The following is a 22836-nucleotide window of genomic DNA, read 5'->3' on the forward strand; positions in this document are numbered from 1 at the left end:
ATCATAGTTCTAGCTGCTTCTTTTAAGGTACGGTTCCTTCTTTCAGCAACCCCATTTTGCTGTGGAGATCTAGCAGCTGACAACTCATGCTTGATTCCCTGATCATCTAGATAGGTCACAAGAGCGGTGTTTAAAAATTCAGTCCCTCGATCACTCCTGATTCTATCTATCACAGTAGATTTTTCATTTTGCAAGCGTTTAAAAAGCTTAATCAGGTGAGGTGCAGTTTGATCTTTTGAAAGAAGGAAGATGACCCAAGTAAATCGAGAAAAGTCATCTATCACTACAAGAGCATATCTCATTCCCCCTATGCTTCTCACTGGGTTAGGACCAAAAAGGTCCATGTGAAGTAAATCCAAGCATTTGGAAGATGACATACACCCTTTATTTTTAAAAGTTTCCCTCACCTGCTTTCCTAGTTGACAAGCAGGACAAACTTTGTCTTTTACAAAATCTCCTTCAGGCAGACCCGAAACCAATTCGTGCTTCCTCAAGTTGGAAATGGACTTAAAATTTAGATGATTTAACCGCTTATGCCACAACCAATGTTTATCATGATGAGCAGTAAGACAAGTGGGTGATGAAATATGTGAGCAAGACCAGTTTACCTTGTAGGTGTTTAGATCTCTTACACCGGTCATGAGAGTCTCACCTTTGTCAGTTCTGATGATGCAAGTATGCTTGTGAAACTCGACCGAATGACCATTGTCGCACAGTTGGCTAATGCTTATCAAATTATAGCATAAGTTGTCAACAAGCAAAACATCTTTAATAATGATGTTACCATGGATAATCTTACCCTTACCCACGGTTTTACCTTTGGAGTTGTCTCCAAAGATGATCTTTGGTCCTTTGCATTGCAAAACTTCTGTTAGGAGATCTGGATTCCCTGTCATGTGCCGTGAGCAGCCACTATCTAAGTACCAGGTACTGTCCTCGATCGAAGTGATCTTCTCGCCCGTTTGAACTTTGAGTACCTGTTATAAAAGAAGAAATTTTGGTACCCATATCTAGTAGGGTCCAGGTCGGATTAGCCCTTTTGGGACCCACACCTGGAACACCTTTACAGGTTTGCCCGTGTGTGTGTCCAGAAATCTATGCGGTCGATAAGCAGTGAATGTGTGTGCTTGTGAAGTTGTTGTGTGCTGCTTGATTCTTTGATCCTTATCAGTTAGCCTGTATCTCTTTTGAACTGGCCTGCAATTGAAGTACTGGTAAGGCTTCTCCTTTGACCATCTTCTCTTAGAGTAGTTGGACTCATTCCATGGCCTTTTGAAATTAGATTGGTTTCCCTTTCTTCTTTCATTAGGTTTTGGTTGACTCCAAGTTTCTCTTCGATTAGAGGTCTGGAGGTCCACATATCCCAGCCCTTTATGCTTGGAGCTTCGTTCATTGGAGATTTTCTGATTTTTATCAACGCTGCACTCATCATGTTCATATATTGTAGTGACCCTTACCCGGTTCACCTACTAAACAGAACTTATGCATGCAATTTACTTAATTAAATAGATATCAGAATAAAACTGCGGAAACCATAAACAATATACAATCCCAAGAAAAGAAATCTGTAATTTATCCAATAATATACAACCAAATCGAATAGCTGTATAAACCCAAACAACAGTAATAAAAAAAAACCTAAACGAAGCTCCAGCTGGTCAACCACTGACTAGCCCCTCCTGGATCCACCCTCCTTGTCCAATCGCAAACCTGCCCCATGGAATAGGGTGTCCAGAAACACAGAGTACGAGACGTGAGCATAAAAATGCTCAGTACGAGAGTATGAGTATAAATGCATGCAAAGTGAACTCCCTATAACTCGAGGTCAAGGATCAGATAACAGAGACAGACCGGGCCCTGGTATGTAGCACGCTGTGCCGTCGCTTCAGGAGGTGGCTCCCATACCGAGATAACCGTGGATACGCCGGACCCAAATCGATGGAAGTCCATCCACTAACAGGATAGGGTACAACCCTACTAACAGACATCTCGAAAGAGATACAGCAAGATGCAAATGAATGCAGCATAATATCATGTCATATAAATCATGCAGTCACATAATACATGCATACTCAATCAGGATATCTCGAACAGTACTTCCGTACCTCAAAACAGTGCAAGCTCTACCAACTCTAGGTCCACGCCTATAGTCTGCTCTACACTGCCAAATGATACTACTATCATTAAAGTGCTCTAAAAGCCTTAAATAAGCTATTGCATACTCCTAAATATTTATAGGAAGCAAAAGCTATACCTTCGTCCGTCGTTAGCCCTTTGATGTCGATGCCTCCAGAACTTGGGCACAACTCCGCTACGACTACTGAACGCCTCGCCGACCTCCGGACCAAGCCTAAGAAGACTAGAACAGCTCCAAAAGGACTAGAATGGAAAGGAGAACTCGGAATTGGCAAATGAAAGTGAAGTCTCGGCCTTCTATTTATAGACAACGATCGGAACTTCCGATCCTTGATCGGAACGTCCGAACCTCGATCGGAACGTCCGATCCTGCCATCGGAGCTTCCGAAGATCCTGATCTGCCACGTGTCAAAATATCACTTGTTAACTCCGGATAGGGGTGATCGGAGCTTCCGGTCCTGATCGGAGCTTCCGATCTTGCCACACGTCATGCCTGACGTAATATCGATCGGAGCTTCCGATCCTGTTCGGAGCTTCCGATCCTGATCGGAGCTTCCGAACTCACCTTCGGAGCTTCCGAACTCTACCCAAGTAATTATGATTAATTCTTTAATTACTGATTTTGGTTACGGGCTACTACATTCTCCCCCACTTAAGATATTTCGTCCTCGAAATCAGATCTTAAGTACCGAATGCAAATACAGAAATCAGAAACATTCTTTATTCAAATCAAACGTTTACAGAGTTTGCAACTGAATACAACTTAAAGAATGAAATCAAAACAACTCAGGATGGTCTTTACGCATCCTGTCCTCAAGCTCCCAAGTAGCTTCCTCAGTGCCTCGGCGCTGCCACTGAATTAAAACCAAAGGAATGACTTTGTTCCATAAAACCTTATCCTTATAATCCAGGATACGAAGAGGTTTCTCAACATAAGTCAAATCCTTGTCTACCTGAACCTCAGACCGCTGCAGAATATGAGATTCATCCGCCACATACCTTCTCAACAGAGATACGTGGAACACGTCGTGAATACTGGATAGATGCGGTGGCAAAGCTAGTCGATAAGCCAAATCGCCAATGCTCTCCAAGATCTCAAACGGACCGATAAATCTGGGAGACAACTTGCCCTTAAGGCCAAATCTGAGAATCTTGCGGAAAGGTGACACTCTCAGAAACACTTTCTCCCCGACCTCGAACTGCAAGGGCCTATGCTTGATATTAGCATAACTGGCCTGACGATCCTGTGCAGTCTTAATCCGTTTCTTGATTTGATCAACAATATCTATCGCCTGCTGGATAAACTCCGGTCCCTCAGCCTGTCTCTCCCCCACTTCTTCCCAGAAGAGTGGAGTACGACAACGTCGCCCGAACAACGCCTAAAAAGGTGCCATCCCAATACTAGTATGATAGCTGTTGTTGTAAGCGAACTCGATCAACGGCAAATGATCCTGCCAGGCTGAACCAAAATCCATGACGCACGCTCTAAGCATATCCTCTAACGTACGGATAGTGCGCTCTGACTTACCATCAGTCTCCGGATGATAGGCTGTACTCAAACTGAGAGTAGTACCCATCGCGCGCTGAACACTCCCCCAGAATCTAGAAGTAAACCTGGGGTCCCGATCGCTGACAATACTCACAGGCACTCCATGAAGTCGAACGATCTCCTGAATGTACATCCGTGCCATGCGATCCACGGAGTATTCTCGGCTATAGGCAATGAAATGCGCTGACTTGGTGAGTCGGTCCACCATAACCCAGATAGCATCACAGTTCCTCGGGGATACCGACAAATGGGTCACAAAGTCCATTGTGATAAACTCCCATTTCCATTCAGGAATAGGTAGACTGTGAAGCAATCCTCCAGGTCGTCGGTGCTCTGCCTTGACCTGTTGACACACCAAACATCTCGAAATAAACTGATAAACACTGCGTTTCATTCCCTTCCACCAGAAACGAGTATGTAGATCCTTGTACATCTTGTTGCTCCCAGGATGAATACTCAACTTAGTGCGATGTGCCTGAGACAAAATCTCCTCTCGCAACTCTTCATCCTGTGGAATCACAAGCCTACCAGACAAACACAGAAAGCCATCTGACTGATAATGAAATCCAGACGAGCTACCCTCGTTAGCTAGACGAGCTAAACGCTGGGTCTTCGAATCAGACATCTGAGCATCTCGGATCCGCGAATACAAGGCTGGCTCAGATAATATCGCAAACATCTGGATACTCTGCATACCTTTCTTATGCTTGAAGGTATAACCTGAAGTACAACAGTCACTGATCGCACTAGACATCGAACAAGTCTGAAGTGCGGATAGTCGCACCTTGCGACTCAAAGCATCAGCGGTGAGATTAGCAGCTCCCGGATGATACTTAATCTCGCAATCATAGTCCTTAAGCAAGTCCATCCAACGTCTCTGTCTCATGTTCAACTCCGCCTGAGTGAACAAATACTTGAGACTCTTATGGTCGATGAAGATCTCAAATTTCTCGCCATACAGATAATGACGCCAGATCTTCAAAGCGAACACAATGGCTGCTAACTCCAAATCATGGACTGGGTAGTTGTCCTCGTGAAGCTTCAGCTGTCTAGAAGCGTATGCGATCACATGCCCATTCTGAGTCAGGACACAACCTAACCCCTGAAGAGAAGCATCCGTGTAAACTACATACCCTCCAGATCCTGACGGTAATGCCAACACTGGCACAGAAGTCAACCGCCGTCGAAGCTCACAGAAATTCTCCTCACACTCGGAGGACCACTCGAAATCCACACCCTTGCGGGTAAGCTGCGTCAACGGTCGAGCTAACTGAGAGAAATTCAGAATGAAGCGACGATAATATCCTGCTAGACCCAGAAAACTACGGATCTCAGCAACTGTCGTCGGACGCGACCAATTAAGTACCGTTTCAATCTTGCTTGGATCAACAAAAATCCCTTCCTTGGATATGATATGGCCAAGAAAGACCACTCTATCCATCCAGAACTCACACTTGCTCAGCTTGGCGTACAACTGCTCATCTCGAAGAGTCTGTAGTACCAACCGCAAGTGAGAAACATGCTCTTCCGTATTACGCAAATAAACCAAGATGTCGTCAATAAAGACCACGACAAACTTGTCCAAATACTCCCTGAAGACACGGTTCATCAGATCCATGAATATAGCCGGCGCATTGGTCAAACCAAATGGCATCACTAGGAACTCGTAATGCCCATAGCGAGTACGGAATGCAGTCTTGGCTACGTCCTGATCACGGACTCTCAACTGATGATACCCAGATCTCAAGTCAATCTTGGAGTAAACTGATGTGCCCTGCAGCTGGTCAAACAAGTCATCAATACGAGGCAACAGATACTTGTTCTTCATAGTGACTCGATTCAGCTGCCGATAGTCAATGCACAGCCGCATCGACCCATCCTTCTTCTTCACGAAGAGAACAGGAGCTCCCCAAGGAGATACACTAGGACGAATGTAACCCTTGTCTAAAAGATCCTGTAGCTGATTCTTCAACTCACGCATCTCTGACGGAGCCAGACGATACGGTGCTCTAGAAATAGGCGAAGTACCCGGCATCAACTCTATGCCAAACTCGACTTCCCTAGCAGGAGGAAAACCCGGAATCTCATCAGGAAATACATCTAGAAATTCATCCACAATAGGAATGCTCTCTAACCCAATACTCTCAGCGGTCAAATCAACTGCATAGATAAGGTAGCATTCCCCGCCAGACTCTAGAGCTCGACATGCTCTCAAAGCTGATACCAAAGGCATCGGGGGTCGCGCTCCCTCACCATAGAAAAACCAGCTCTCACTCCCCTCCGGATGAAAATGTACTAATCTCTGATAGCAGTCCACTGAAGCTCGATAGGTAGTCAACATATCTATTCCCAGAATGCATTCAAAGTCGTCCATCGCCAGGACCATGAGATTTGCTAACAGAATGTTCCCTTCGAACTCTAAAGGGCAACCCATCACTAGACGCTTAGCCAAAGCAGATTGGCCCGTCGGAGTAGAAACAGACATCACTACGTCTAGTGCAATGCATTGTAACTTATGCCTCTTAACAAAACGTGCAGAAATGAAGGAATGAGATGCACCAGTGTCAATAAGTACAAGAGCAGGTATACCATAAAGCAGAAATATACCTGCGATGACTTTCTCATTCTCCTCCACAACCTGATCATGTCTCAGGGCAAACACCTGGTCAGAAGCTCGTGGCCTCAAATGAGAACTCCCAGCAGACTGTCCCTGCGACCTCTGCTGAACGGTAGCCTGAGACCCAGATCCTGAACCACATCCAGAACCGCCTCCCCCAGATAGTGGACAATCCCTCCGGATATGACCAGTCTCTCCACAACGGAAACATGCTCCAGAAGCTCTACGGCACTTGTCGGATGGATGGTTCTTCTCACAGTGATCACACTTGTCCTTCTTACCGTAACGGGCAACACCTCTAGAACCAGAGGAAGAAGAAGATCCAGACTTCTTGAAAGTTTGGGCACGGGGACCCAAAGAACTAGCAGGCCTCGACTGAGGGAAAGACCTGTTCCGCCGAATGCTGTCCTCCGCCTGGTGACAACGGCTCACCAAACCCTCGTAGGACATGTCGTCACCAACCGTCACACGAACATGGATCTCAGGGTTAAGGCCCTGAAGGAACAGATTATACTTCATCTCTGAGCTATCAGCAATCTCGGGGCAATAGGATAGCAGATCAAAGAACCTCTGCTGATACTCATCGATAGACATGGCTCCCTGTCGCAGACTCAGTAGCTCGCCCGCCTTCGACTGTCGGAGTGCAGGAGGAAAATACCGCTTTTGGAAAGCTGTGCGGAACTCGGCCCAGGTGGCCACTCCTCTCGCCGCAACAAAAGGTGCAGAAGTAAACCTCCACCACCTGTGCGCACGCCCATCCAGAAGATAGCCAAGGGTCTCCACCTTCTGCTCCTCGGTGCATTGGAAAGTCTGAAAAGTCGTCTCCATGCGGTCTAACCAGTTCTCCGCATCCTCCGGAGACTCACCTCCAACTAAGGGCTTAGGACCCATAGCTAAGAATCGACGCACAGTGAAACGCTCGTCGTCATGATGACGATGACGCCGTTCTCGACGAGGCTCCCGGTCGGCATCACCCCAACGCCCACCACACTGCCATGAGAACTCCGGTCGTCATGATTTGCCATCTACAAAAATACCTCATGATGAGACTAAATCCCAAGAATTCTTTTGCATGCTCTAATACCATAAATATAATGACCCTTACCCGGTTCACCTACTAAACAGAACTTATGCATGCAATTTACTTAATTAAACAGATATCAGAATAAAACTGCGGAAACCATAAACAATATACAATCCCAAGAAAAGGAATCTGTAATTTATCCAATAATATACAACCAAATCGAATAGCTGTATAAACCCAAACAACAGTAATAAAAAAAAACCTAGACGAAGCTCCAGCTGGTCAACCACTGACTAGCCCCTCCTGGATCCACCCTCCTCGTCCAATCGCAAACCTGCCCCATGGAATAGGGTGTCCAGAAACACAGAGTACGAGACGTGAGCATAAAAACGCTCAGTACGAGAGTATGAGTATACATGCATGCAAAGTGAACTCCCTATAACTCGAGGTCAAGGATCAGATAATAGAGACAGACCGGGCCCTGGTATGTAGCACGCTGTGCCGTCGCTTCAGGAGGTGGCTCCCATACCGAGATAACCGTGGATACGCCGGACCCAAATCGATGGAAGTCCATCCACTAACAGGATATGGTACAACCCTACTAACAGACATCTCGAAAGAGATACAGCAAGATGCAAATGAATGCAGCATAATATCATGTCATATAAATCATGCAGTCACATAATACATGCATACTCAGTCAGGATATCTCGAACAGTACTTCCGTACCTCAAAACAGTGCAAACTCTACCAACTCTAGGTCCACGCCTATAGTCTGCTCTACACTGCCAAATGATACTACTATCATTAAAGTGCTCTAAAAGCCTTAACTAAGCTATTGCATACTCCTAAATATTTATAGGAAGCAAAAGCTATACCTTCGTCCGTCGTTAGCCCTTTGATATCGATGCCTCCAGAACTTGGGCACAACTCCGCTACGACTACTGAACGCCTCGCCGACCTCCGAACCAAGCCTAAGAAGACTAGAACAGCTCCAAAAGGACTAGAATGGAAAGGAGAACTCGGAATTGGCAAATGAAAGTGAAGTCTCGGCCTTCTATTTATAGACAACGATTGGAACTTCCGATCCTTGATCGGAACGTTCGAACCTCGATCGGAACGTCCGATCCTGCCATCGGAGCTTCCGAAGATCCTGATCTGCCACGTGTCAAAATATCACTTGTTAACTCCGGATAGGGGTGATCGGAGCTTCCGGTCCTGATCGGAGCTTCCGATCTTGCCACACGTCATGCCTGACGTAATATCGATCGGAGCTTCCGATCCTGATCGGAGCTTCCGAACTCACCTTCGGAGCTTCCGAACTCTACCCAAGTAATTATGATTAATTCCTTAATTACTGATTTTGGTTACGGGCTACTACATATATCGTGCTGGACCTGACAAATCTTATTTTGTTAAGACTGCCTTTGTCCAGACTCGACTGAATACAAGGTTCCATAGACTGTTCATTTGTTCCAAACCCTAGACCAGTTTTGTCATGTACCGGCCTTTGGATTTCTTGAATCTTGTCAATGGTTGCAGAAGATTTATTCCAAGCTTTAATGGTTTCAAGTAATTTTTTGTTTTCAGTCAAGGTAGCTTGGAATACTCTTCTCAAGTTGTCATTCTCGGTAGCCAGCAGATTTAGTTTGACCTTAAGACCATCAAGCTCCCTTCGCTGCATGCAGCTAGATTCGCTTGACTTATCTTTTAGGTCAGCTCTTTCTGCCTTTACTTCCTCGAATTCCTTTGATAATGCTTTGTATTCATTAGCAATTTCGTGTAAAGCAGTGACTAGATCGCTATGAGTGAATTCGGGTGAACCAAAGTCAAATACCTCCTCAGTTTCTTCTTCGGTGTCAGCCATAAGACATTCCACCTTTTCATCATCGCTGTCATCTGAGGAGCTTCCGGTATCGGGGTTGTCAGAGTCAGACTCAGCCCACTTACTCTTGCTTTCGTCTGCTACTAGGACCTTCTGGTCTCTCCTCTTTCTAAATGTCCTTTTGTCATCCTTTCCCCTTCTCCTTTCGAAGAATTGCTTCTGATCATTGCTCTTAGGCTTGGTGCATTCTGCAATGAAGTGGCCTGGTTTGCCACAGTTAAAACAAGCGGGACCATCGTCTGTATGGTCCGATTTATGATAAGTTTTAAACTTGGAATTGTTTTCACGCATAAATTTACCAAATTTCTTGACGAAGAGTGTCATGGCCTCGTTGCTGATTTGCTCAGCTGATCTTTTTGGAGCTTCCTCAACCGGTGGAAGCATCACCGTTGAGGTTAAGACCTTGGTTGGTTGAGAGGTGGATGGTTCATCTTCTATTCTCATGTTGAGCTCGAACTCGTAAGCTTTGAGATCTGCAAACAGGTCATGCAGTTCAACTTTGCTTAAGTCTTTGGACTCCCTCATGGCCACTGTCTTGATCTCCCATTCTTTAGATAGAGCTCTCATAAACTTCACAGCAATTTAACGGTTAGTATAAATTTTACCTAAAGCAATGAGATCACAGATGATACTACTAAACCGTTCATCAAATTCAGCCATGGTTTCCCCTGGCTTCATTTTGGCATTGTCATATTTTTGGATGGCCATGGTGAGCTTGTTTTCCTTGGTCTGGTCATTTCCTTCACACAGCTGAGTGAGCTTCTCCCAAATCTCCTTTGCTGTGGAGCAGGACTTGATTTTGCTGAACATATTCTTGTCCAGTGTCTTGTAGAGGATGTCCCTGGCCACATTATCGAGATTGGCCTTCTTTTTGTCCTCGGTGGTCCACTCAGCTCTAGGTTTTTCAATCATTTGACCTGCACCATCGGCCAGAGCTGGGTTGACCTTCATGATTTTGATGGGACCATCTGTTATGACATATAGCATGTCATCGTCCTGTGCTGCAAGATGTGCCTGTATACGAATTTTCCAGTCATCATAATCTTCTTTAGAGAACATAGGAATTGTGTTCTCAAGATTTGCTGACTGATGATGTTAGCAATATCAGCTTATGGGGTCGGTGAAGGTAATGAAATAGGTACGGTTGTAACAACGGTACTGAAAATGGGTTCAGAAGTTGTTTGAGGAACTTGGATTGGGTCAGTAGACAATATCTCGGATGTTGAAAGTGTAGTGGTTGCAGTGGTCAGTTGAGATGTTGGGGTGTGAACTATGGATAACAACTTGATCCTCTTGGGTTTCAGTTGAGATGGCTTGGGAGCCGTTTTTGCCTTTTGAGATGGAGAGGGGTGAACAAATACTTGAACTAAGGGATTATTTTCACTAACCTCATCCTCCAGATCAGAGTTTGTTGAATGAAGTCATGATTTCAAAGCTTTAAATCAACAGTTGAGGAAAAAACCCGCTTTGATACCATTTGTTGGGATCAGTTCAGAGGGTAGAGGGGGGGTGAATACACTCTGAAACTATTTTCTTTCTTTAAAAGTGATCAAGTGAAGTTTTAGTTCACTTAATCTATTTTCTCAACTTTTAAAAGCAGTTTGAACAACTCAAGTAGTGTGGAAACAGTTCAAAGCTTTTAGTGATATATAAGCAAGTTAAATCAAAGACGCAAGAGCAAGATGTAAGAGATGTATGCAATAGTAAATGAGGCACGGTTTATGGAAGTTCGAAGGCTTAATCCTTCTACGTCTCCCCTTCTTCCACTTAGGAAGGAATTCACTAGAAGACTTTGGTTATTACAACGTCTTGCAATACACCCACTCCAGACTTAGGACTTATCCAATGCCTAATCCAAAACTCCTAGATTTACACAGATAAGATTCTCAGTTCTTATCAAACTGGTAGAAGCTTTCAGAGTAGCTTCAAGTCTCTTCAGTAGTGGACGAGGTCCGGTAGAGCTTCTCAAACTGCAGAGCGGTCGAGAGGCTTGGAAACCCTAGATTGATCCTTGAAGATCAGATAAGTAGTATGTAGGCGAGGGTTGATTTGAGCAATAAGTGTATGATCGTATATGTGTGCTCAGAGATTGCTTCAGTATATCAGATGAAGGATTCTGATAATATTCAAATGACCGAGAGTTGATTGTTTTTGTTTGTTCGTCCACACTTCCAATGTTGAGAAATCTTCACTTTATATAAGCTCATCAGCAACGTCTTTATTTTGAATGTTCTGAGACTGCATTGAATGCGCATTTAATGCTCCCATAAATGCATCGATGAATCTGCGTGATGATCGTACACTTTTTTAAATGCAGATAACTTCCAGGGTCCAGATATGGGATAAACGGTCGAATGCTTTATCTGTAGCCATTCTGCGTTTTTGCCATTTTGGTGCAAACTGCTGTCTCGATGCAAGAACCAAGAAATCTTCTGATACACCGGTTCTGCTTTTGATAAAAGATCTTGCAACGAATGTCTTGTCTCAAATATTTGACTTGAATTATCTTGATAAGCAGTCAGCATCCTACCGGTAGATAGAGTTTCACTCTGGTGGTTTAAGTAGCCAGGCGATAGACTTAGTAACTGCAACCGGTCGATAGACAATGTAGCTGCAACCGGTCGATAGACAATAGCGGTTGACAGGCTTCCGGCAGATAGACGAAATGCTAGATGGTTGCGGTAGCACTTGCAGTTGTGGTAGAGGTAGCAGTTGCGGTAGATACCTGTAATACATAAAATTGGCAGCAAACTCCTATTCAATGAGCTATTGTTTGTTATCCCCAAAATGTCGGATTCAACAGTTTCAATGTTTGATCTTTGCTTACCAGAGTAGTCATGCTTCATGTATTGCATGTAAACATGTATACTAATAGATTACATGCATGAATTTCACTCAGATCCCTATTTCTATCACGAACATCACATTAGACGATACAATTTGCAAATTGTTCAGGAGGTGGATCAATGTTCATTCGATTGCCAAGGCCTAGGAGCATATGTTACCGATTGTTCTAGTTTAAATCTATTTCTGTTATTTTGTTGTAATTCGATTGAGTTATAATTAATTCTTAAGTTTTCAGTTATCTTTCGTTATTTATATGTTAATATTTTAATTAAGTTAGTTACATGCTTATCAAGTGATTGGTTGTTGATCCATGTAGGGTGACAAGTAAATTAAGAAATTAAAAAATAAAAAAATTATATACAATAAAAAGTATATCACATTAATTTTTTTTGACCATATGTTTTAAATACAAAAAATCGTAAAAATTTAGATAAAAATAAAAAAATTAGATATAGAAAGCCAAACCACATGATGTAGTAGATATTTTAATTTAGATATATAATTTAAAATATAATTTTTGGTTAATGATCATAAGTAGAATAAGGCTAATAGAAAATTAGAGGCTTTGAAAAAATAAATATAACTTTTTTAAACATATAATTTGTGGTTAATTTTTGAAAGTAGAATAAAGTAATTAGCGAATTATAAGATCTAAAATACAATTCAGAGGTTTTCAAGCCATTCAGTCTATATTTAAGTGTTTCTATTCATATTATCAAGAACCAGCAAGGACCAAGATCCTACCGAGGTCATAGAGAAATTGTTCTCAAGTTGCGGCATTTTTGAGTTATGCGAACTAACGACTAATGAAGTTATAGTCCCGAATCCCTTTCTTAATTTGGATTTGACATGAGTAGCTATTGGATAAGCACACACTTATCTTTAGGCTAGGTCTTTAGACCCTATGTTCATAAATCAGTTGTTTAGATGTGCATAAGTACTGAATGAGATATCAAGCTTAGTTTACATATTTTTTTGTTGCATTGTTATTTGTTGCATTATTAATAGTCATATGATGCATGTTTACTATGTCATGTTATATATGAATGTGTGTATCATGTTGAGCCCTGATAACATTTAAGATATGCAGTTGAGTAGGATCTCTCAACCCTTGTTTCTGATAACCATGCGACCACTGGGTACATAGAAAAATTATTTAAGAACATAATTTTTAGCTTTATTTTTAAAATAATCAATGAATTTAAAAATAATGTATGATAAAAAAAACCAAACAAATAATGCACAACAATTAATGAAAAAAAACAATTAATAAAAAAAGCAATTAATAAGGGTACCAAAGTAAATTCACAATGAAAGCTACATATTTATAAGATAATAATAATAATATTGTTCTCAAGTTGCGGCATTTTTGAGTTATGCGAACTAACGACTGATGAAGTTATAGTCCCGAATCCCTTTCTTAATTTGGATTTTGACAGTAGCTATTGGATAAGCACACACTTATATTTAGGCTTCTTTAGACCCTATGTTCATAAATCAGTTGTTTAGATGTGCATAAGTACTGAATGAGATATCAAGCTTAGTTTGCATATTTTTTTGTTGCATTGTTATTTGTTGCATTATTAATAGTCATATGATGCATGTTTACTATGGCATGTTATATATGAATGTGTGTATTATGTTGAGCCCTAATAACATTTAAGATATGCAGTTGAGTAGGATCTCTCAACCCTTGTTTCTGATAACCATGCGACCACTGGGTACATAGAGCAACGTGTGCAATCTTACCCATGACAGTTTTAGTCCAAGATCATAGTTGTTATATGTAGCACCAATTGGATTTTCGGAGCAGCGTGCTCATACTGAGGATGCTTATAATCTAAGCATGCGCATGAGCTCCAATGTTTAATCTCTGCTTACCAGAATAGTAATGCTTCATGCATTGCATGTAAACATGTGTACTAATAGATTACGTACATGAGTATTTCACTCAAGGACATGTTTCTATCACGAACATCACATTCGACGAGACAACTTGCAAGTTGTACAGGAAGTGTATCAATGTTCATTCGATTACCAAGGCGTAGGAGCATAGGTGACCGATAGTTTTAGTTTAAATCTATTTTTGTATTTTGTTGTAAATTGATTGAGTTATATAACTGATTCTTACATTTTAGTTCTCTATCACTATTTATATATTAATATTTTAATTAAGTTAATTACATGCTTATGAAGTGATTAGTTGTGGATCCGGGTCGGTAACAAGTAAATTAAAAAAATTAAAAATTTTAAACAACAAAAAGTATATCACATTATTTTTTTGAGCATATTTTATTTACTTAGTTTTATATAAATTTTTTTATAGAAATAAAAAAAATTAGATATAAAAAACCAAGCCACATGATGTAGTTGTTATTTTTATTTAAATATATAACTTAAACATATAATTTCTGATCAATGTCAATAAGTATAATAAGGCCAATAGAAAATTAGAAGCTCTGAAAAAAGTAATATAACTTTTATAAAACATATTATTTGTGGTTAATTTTTAAAAGTAGAATAAATAGTTTAGCGAATTATAAGATCTAAAAATGCACATTTATAAGTTTCTAAGTCGTTCAGATTATATTTAAGTGTTTCTATTCATATTATCGAGAAACAGTAAAGACCAATGTGCTACCGAGGTCATAGCAAAATTGTTCTCAAGTTCCAGAATGTTCTAAAATTATGAAATTTAAAAAATTTAAACAACAAAAGGTATACGCATTAATCTTTTGACCGGATTTTATTTAATTGACTTTTAAATACAAATCGTAAATTTTTTTTAAAATAAAATTAGATATAAGAAACCAAATCACATGATGTAGTTGATATTTTTATTTAGATATATAGTTATAAACATGCATATAATTTTTTGTTAATGACAATAATGAGAAAATAACAAATAAACAATGCACAATAATGAATGAGAAAATAAAAAAAACAATTAATAAGTAAAACAATTAAAAATGGTACCAAAGTAAAAATTATTGGTAGAAAAAAATTATTTAAGAACATAATTTTTAGCTTTATTTTTAAAATAATCAATGAATTTAAAAATAATGTATGATAACAAAACCAAACAATTAATGCACAACAATTAATGAAAAAAAACAATTAATAAGAAAAGCAATTAATAAGTGTACCAAAGTAAATTCACAATGAAAGCTACATATTTATAAGATAATATATAAGAAACCAAATCACATGATGTAGTTAATATTTTTATTTAGGTATATAGTTTTAAACATATAATTTTTTGTTAATGACAATAATGAGAAAATAACAAACAATGCACAATAATGAATGAGAAAATAAAAAAAACAATTAATAAGTAAAACAATTAAAAATGGTACCAAAGTAAAAATTATTGGTAGGAAAAAATTATTTAAGAATATAATTTTTAGCTTTATTTTTAAAATAATCAATGAATTTAAAAATAATGTATGATAACAAAACCAAACAAATAATGCACAACAATTAATGAAAAAAAACAATTAATAAGAAAAACAATTAATAAGGGTACCAAAGTAAATTCACAATGAAAGCTAAATATTTATAATAGATATAAGAAACCAAATCACGTGATGTAGTTGATATTTTTATTAGGTATATAGTTTTAAACATATAATTTTTTGTTACGACAATAATGAGAAAATAACAAACAAACAATGCACAATAATGAATGAGAAAATAAAAAAAACAATTAATAAGTAAAACAATTAAAAATGGTACCAAAGTAAAAATTATTGGTAGGAAAAAATTATTTAAGAACATAATTTTTAGCTTTATTTTTAAAATAATCAATGAATTTAAAAATAATGTATGATAACAAAACCAAACAAATAATGCACAACAATTAATTAAAAAACAATTAATAAGAAAAACAATTAATAAGGGTACCAAAGTAAATTCACAATAAATGCTACATATTTATAATAGAAGATATAAGAAACCAAATCACATGATGTAGTTGATATTTTTATTTAGGTATATAGTTTTAAACATATAATTTTTTGTTAATGACAATAATGAGAAAATAACAAACAAACAATGCACAATAATGAATGATAAAATAAAAAAAAATAATAAGTAAAACAATTAAAAATGGTACTAAAGTAAAAATTATTGGTAGGAAAAAATTATTTAAGAATATAATTTTTAGCTTTATTTTTAAAATAATCAATGAATTTAAAAATAATGTATGATAACAAAACCAAGCAAATAATGCACAACAATTAATGAAAAAAAACAATTAATAAGAAAAACAATTAATAAGGGTACCAAAGTAAATTCACAATGAAAGCTAAATATTTATAATAGATATAAGAAACCAAATCACGTGATGTAGTTGATATTTTTATTAGGTATATAGTTTTAAACATATAATTTTTTGTTACGACAATAATGAGAAAATAACAAACAAACAATGCACAATAATGAATGAGAAAATAAAAAAAACAATTAATAAGTAAAACAATTAAAAATGGTACCAAAGTAAAAATTATTGGTAGGAAAAAATTATTTAAGAACATAATTTTTAGCTTTATTTTTAAAATAATCAATGAATTTAAAAATAATGTATGATAACAAAACCAAACAAATAATGCACAACAATTAATTAAAAAAACAATTAATAAGAAAAGTAATTAATAAGGGTACCAAAGTAAATTCACAATAAATGCTACATATTTATAATAGAAGATATAAGAAACCAAATCACATGATGTAGTTGATATTTTTATTTAGGTATATAGTTTTAAACATATAATTTTTTGTTAATGACAATAATGAGAAAATAACAAACAAACAATGCACAATAATGAATGAGAAAATAAAAAAAAATAATAAGTAAAACAATTAAAAATGGTACTAAAGTAAAAATTATTGGTAGGAAAAAATTATTTAAGAACATAATTTTTAGCTTTATTTTTAAAATAATCAATGAATTTAAAAATAATGTATGATAACAAAACCAAACAAATAATGCACAACAATTTATGAAAAAAACAATTAATAAAAAAAACAATTAATAAAGGTACCAAAGTAAATTCACAATGAAAGCTACATATTTATAATAGAATAGATATATATTTAACAAAGACTGAATTCAAAGTCATGTTTGACAGTTTGAGTGTGAAAATTTTAAAAACATTATCATTAAAAAAAAATAAAAGAAAACTGACGATGACTTAAAGAATGTAGGGACAAAAAAGGCGCCCTCTGCACCATGATTGGCTCAGCCATGTTTTTTTGCACGTTGGCTCCACAAGCCTTGGCCATTGATGCAGCGTCGACTTTCCCAAAAGTCTCCCGAGTCTTCCCTCTTCCGCCACTGCACGAGAAGATCCCCCAAACGATTCGTTGTACTTACACTCTTCTCTCTGTTTCTTTGCACAACCTATCCTCGTGTGTGAGTTGGGCACCCCCAGTGTATGATCGTGGCGCGCTGTGTTTTCAAGAACCAGAAAACTAACACAATGGAAACTAAAGCAACGACTGATGTCAAAGTAATATCTTCAGGGGCAGGTATAGTTACTTGAATTTTCGAGTTTCTTTAAAAAAGAATTTTAAATAGTGTTTGATGCTGCCTTTTCCGCCTGTTGCAATGCTTCTAGGGACAAAGAAGAGAAAGGAGTTACACGGTTCTGTTAGCGTACGCTCGTTGTCTGGAACTTTGGGAGATAAACTCGACGGTGCCACTTTTTATGCATACAAAATGGACTTTTCTTGTAACATTAGCGAAGAGAAATTTTCCAGTTTTGTGCTTCTATTGGAGACAAAGCTTGACGGTGATGTGGGAAATATTGAAGTGGAATTGTACTTGATAGCAGAATTTGTTAGATCATCTGTTTCCTTCTCTGGTCTTACAAATTTGGATGCTAAACAGGTTTCTAAGTTATTTCTGATATAATTTTCCATCTTTATATGTGTATGTGGTCACTCCACTATTTGTTCTACTCATATCAATCCAATTCAGTGACAATCTCTTTTTCCAACAGATGGCAAAGGCAAGATGCTTTCAAGAACTGATGGTTAATGGTTTATTTGGCGAACTGTTTGTTAAATCATCATCTGGGCAGAAGAGTTTTGTACTAGATACCGAGGAATCCCTATGGGATTTGTCTAATAGTTATTTACTATTGCCCCTGGAGTCGGTGGAAGAGGGTGGTCAGGAATGTGTGAGAATCAACTGGACAGGGATTGATTCTTGTGTTTCAGCAGTAGAATTTCTGAAACAAAATGCTTGGTTAAGTTCTAAGCAACCTGAATCCATCGACAAAAACTCGTCAGCTCATTTGGAAGATTCGGTCGTCACTAAATTGGATGGCAACGTGATTCACTTGGCCAACAGATCTGTTTCCGTAGAAAACCTCAAGGGGATGGTAGTTGTTGCCATCCATACTGGCAAAATTTACTCTATTTTGGATGCACCTTCTGATACGTCTGGTTATTATAAGAAAAAGTGGTCTGTAGTGATTTTCTATTTCTATTCCACCCTTAGTTTCCCATTACTTACTTTTACTTTTGTTCAGGCATAGAATTCTTCTAAAATATCCAGAGCAGCCTCTGTTGCTTCTGAAGCAGAGCCACAATCCACGCAATCTTCTGGTAAACAAAGGTGTGTGAAGTTTCTTGTCGCAACTTTTACCACTTTATTGATTATGGTATTTTGTATGTTTCTTTGAATGTTTGAATCGACTCGTCTGCTAGAACAACTCCATAAAAAAATTTCTTAATTTTTGGGTGCTTCTTGTATACATAAACCAAAAGGTAGTGGGAAAAAGTCATCTCAACCTGAACGTATACCGCCGGAACTTCTGATTGGAACTGACCTCAGAACAGATGCAATGAAGTCATTCTACTTGTTACCTTCACTAATGCACCGAATGGAGTCTTTGATGTTGGCTAGCCAACTTAGGCAAGAAATAGCACATCATACTGGCGAATTAAATATTCCAAGCTCGGTGGTATGTACCTTTGTAGCTGTTAACGATTAACTTCAATTGTAATTCCTTTGGTATTTTATGATTTAATCTAATAATTCATTCATGATCAGATTTTGGAAGCTCTCACCACAGTAAGATGTGCAGAACGTTTCTCCTTGCAGAGGTTGGAAACGCTCGGAGATGCAGTTTTAAAGTATGCTGTAAGCTGCCACCTCTTTCTCGAGTATCCAAAGAAGGAAGAAGGACCATTAACTGATCATCGTTCCACGATTGTTGGCAACCCAGCACTTCATAAATTCGGAGTCGATCGCAAATTGCAGGTGGAGCCTAATCTTCTGTCATATGCTAGCTTTTGGATATATTTGCTAGATTGTGCATTGTTTCTTTTATTTATTATAGCATTATAGGGATATATTCGAGATTGTGCATTTGATCCATGTAAGTGGACCGCTCCTGGACAACGCTCAGTATGGCCTTCTCCGTGCAATCACTGCGTGGATACAAGGGAGGTTCCTATGGATGACAAATTTTTCACAGAGGATGTAAAAATAAAGGTGGGAAACACGTGCAGTAAAGGTCATCGATGGATGATTTCAAAGGATATATCTGACTGTGTTGAAGCTCTAATTGGAGCATATTATGTTGGTGGCGGGTTAACTGCTACCCTTAGTTTGATGAAGTGGCTAGGCATAGTGACTGAACTCGAGCCTTCATCAGTACATGATGCTATTAAAGCTGCTTCTCTTCATTCTTATGCTCCACATATTGAAGCTATCAACATTCTAGAGTCGAAGATTGGCTATAAATTTAATTTCAAGGGATTGTTGCTAGTGGCCATAACTCATGCATCTGAAGGTTTGGATTATTGTTACCAGGTTTGAAGCCAAAGAATAAATAAATTAAATATCATGTCTTGTGCTCCTTTGTTATCAGTACTTGCGCAAGAAAACGTGTCACAAGCTATATATACTTCTTCGGAAACTTTCCCAGGTGTTAAACTCGTGTTGATTTAGTCTAATGATAGAATCAATCGAATTTGAACGAGGTGATATTTGCAAGTAGGGTCATCGAATTTGTTTTTCATTTAATTGTTTAACGAGATTACTTTAACTTCTTTGTCTTACCACTAGTTGAGAATAAGAAACAAGGAAGTTAAAGTAGAGATTTTAGTAAACTCAAACTCACTGTGTTTCTCACTTTTTTTTCTGAAAAGATTTTGTGGAAAATAATGCTACATTTCTTATAGAGAATTTACATCACAACTAAATCTCCTAAAATCAACGGTTCTTTCCTATTTATCATATACAGCGGCTGGAATTTCTGGGCGACTCTGTACTGGACATACTTATCACGAGGTATTTTTATGAAAATCATAAAGATATTGGTCCAAAGGGGTTGACAAATTTACGTTCCGCATCCGTGAACAAAAACAACTTTGCCTTTTACACTGTGAGAAACAACCTTCATCCACACATACTGCATCGCTCAGAATCTCTTAGAGATCAAATATCATCATTTGCCAAGTACGTTTCTGGTATGAGCAGCATGACATTATCACCAGAAATCATAATTCCTTGGGTGAGGCTTTTTTAATGTAAAAAATTTATTGACTACTTAGTGCTGACTTCCTATCATCAGACCATGCTTTTGCTTTTTGATTTTCATCTAATATATTCCCATTTGTTTTAATAATTTGTTGAGTGTTTTCCTTTTCTGTCATAGGCACTTGGAGACTTGTTCGAAAGCATAGTTGGGGCTATCCTTATTGATTCTAAATTAGATTTGGATGAAGTTTGGAAGGTTGTTGAACCGCTTCTATCGCCGATTGTGACTCCTGAAGAGCTCGAACTTGCTCCTTTCCGTGAGCTAAAAGAGTTGTGCGACTCTCTTGGTTTCTTAAACAAAGATTATACTAAAAAAGGAGATTCCATGCATGCAGAATTTACTTTACAGCTTGAAGATGTGCTATTGAATGGGCAAGGCTCTGGACCCAACAAGACAGCTGCAAAGGGAATGGCAGCTCATTGTTTGTTGGAGAAATTAGAGGTTGCTTTCTGCTTGAATTTATGAGAAATTTACTCTTCAATCCTATAAATTCTTTGCCTAATTTTCACAATTTCCTAGTCTACCAACTCTAGAAGGCAATATGCAAAGACTAGAGGTAATACAGTACATGCAAGATGCATGTTTTGTCGCTGTTTGCTACATGTACCTCGACTTCTTTTGGCACGTCAGGCTATTATCACCTTAAGTCCCCCTTTTGGTAACTTATGGAAGGCAACAATTGATCCTACTGTTATTTGTGACTGACTTATGCATAACAATTATGAAATATGGCACTTGGACTACTGTTCTACAGGATACAGGATAACAGATTTGGGTTGTAACTTTGTTAACATTTGTATCTTTTTGTACGATGACAAACACTTGTTCGACTATAACTAAGTGCACATTATCAGTTACTGATAGAATGTTACATGCTAACTTAGGTAGTGTTTGAGATAGCTTTTAGGAAGCACTTATCAGCTTTTGCTTCACAAAATTCACAAAATTATGTTATGGTGTTCATATTGAAGCATCCAAGCTTCCCAGATTTAGGTGCTTTGATTTGATGGCAGGCCAAAGGAATTTCATCTTCCTATCGTAAAAATCACAAGCCGGATCAGGGCTCATCTGATGGTAACATCAGATCCTCGACATTCAAGCAAAGGTTCTGAATACGTAGCATGCAGCAAGACAACTCAGCCAAATATACCAAGTGATGAGTTGAATGGGGAATCCACTGAAAAAGCCAGTGATTCTAAAGATCTTGACATTCCCGGTATTGGTCTTAAAAAAACCATGTGAAAAAACACTTCATTCATCAGTGCTTGTACCTGTAGTGTTTTTGTGATATCTCCTATTTTAGAATAGATGTACTTGTACATCAAATGTTAATCCTTTGAGACAGTACATATAAGGCATAGTTCAATTTATATGATCTACATACTATTTGGTGCTGAGCATATAATAATTTCACATAGGTTGTGACACTTTCTTTGTCAAACAGTGGTGCCACCAGTTGACATGAAGAAAGGAGGACCCCGGATCTCACTGCGCGCCCTCTGCGAGAAACTTCAATGGCCATTGCCTTCTTTTGGCGACAGGGAGCAAAAATCAAGGTTAGCATAACTTTGATGTTAGTACAGTACTCAATTTAACGTCATTCTGTATTTTAAACACTCTAGAATAAAGTTAATCTTCGGTTTACAGGACTCCCATTCAGTTTGGTGACGTGCAAGGCTTCAGTAGTTTTGAGTCAGAAATCAGTCTTACTATTCCAGATTTCCGCGTAATTAAACTCACAGGGGAGGCGAGAGCGGATAAGAAGAGTTCATTTGATTCAGCTGCACTACTGATGATGCATGAATTGGAAAGACTGGGGAAGATTGTTAGTAGTGAATAGATAGATATACAACCCTTAATTTGTTTAAATGGTGATAAATATTTATGCAAAATAAATTTTGTTTAAATGGTTTTTTCCCCTTAAGAACACGTACAAGGGCCGATGAAGTTGGGCTTCATCGGCCCAAATAACTCTCGCTCCCTCCAACACGCGAGGAAACAACACGAGAGTGAAGCTCATCCATATTTTTTTTAATTTTTTTAATAATTTATTTTAAAATATCTATGAACGGCCAGATTTGATTTGGTCCTTCAAGAGCGACGGCCAGATTAACCTGATCGTCTTAAATATAATTTTCAAAAAATCAAAAAATTGTCTAATATTTTTTTTTAAATACAAAAAAAAAAGATCATGACAATCGCCAAAAGACCTAATGTTCCATA

The 22836-nt window shown here is 38.3% G+C and overlaps 1 protein-coding gene across 7 annotated transcripts; it reads left to right on the top strand.

Moving 5' to 3' along the window:
* The first annotated feature begins 17308 nt into the window (after window positions 1-17308).
* On the top strand, window positions 17309-22520 carry LOC140881247 (endoribonuclease Dicer homolog 3-like). Of its 7 annotated transcripts, none has more exons than XM_073286425.1 (12): window positions 17310-17587; window positions 17677-17948; window positions 18061-18527; window positions 18595-18680; window positions 18833-19029; window positions 19119-19328; window positions 19416-19863; window positions 20317-20363; window positions 20731-21054; window positions 21627-21829; window positions 22058-22169; window positions 22261-22520. In XM_073286425.1, the coding sequence occupies exons 1-10, from the start codon at window positions 17494-17496 to the stop codon at window positions 21723-21725; spliced, it is 2244 nt and encodes a 747-aa protein (XP_073142526.1). In that variant the 5' UTR covers window positions 17310-17493; the 3' UTR covers window positions 21726-21829; window positions 22058-22169; window positions 22261-22520. The 7 variants fall into 7 exon arrangements, with proteins under 7 accessions (XP_073142550.1, XP_073142526.1, XP_073142519.1 ...); XM_073286409.1 differs by having other exon boundaries at window positions 17312-17587; window positions 19416-19883; window positions 20317-20586; XM_073286432.1 differs by having other exon boundaries at window positions 17312-17587; window positions 19416-19562; window positions 20317-20586.
* Window positions 22521-22836: the final 316 nt, after the last annotated feature.

The sequence above is a fragment of the Henckelia pumila genome, chromosome 1 (genome assembly GCF_033568475.1).
Source record: "Henckelia pumila isolate YLH828 chromosome 1, ASM3356847v2, whole genome shotgun sequence".
Classification (NCBI taxonomy): Eukaryota; Viridiplantae; Streptophyta; class Magnoliopsida; order Lamiales; family Gesneriaceae; genus Henckelia; species Henckelia pumila.

Excerpts from the sequence above, each read along its gene's own strand:
- LOC140881247 (XM_073286409.1), top strand. The coding sequence starts at position 17,494 with ATGATCGTGGCGCGCTGTGTTTTCAAGAACCAGAAAACTAACACAATG. Across the intron at positions 19,030-19,118 it reads TAAATATTCCAAGCTCGGTG|ATTTTGGAAGCTCTCACCAC; the intron begins GTATGTACCTTT and ends ATTCATGATCAG. Across the intron at positions 21,055-21,626 it reads GTTTGTTGGAGAAATTAGAG|GCCAAAGGAATTTCATCTTC; the intron begins GTTGCTTTCTGC and ends ATTTGATGGCAG.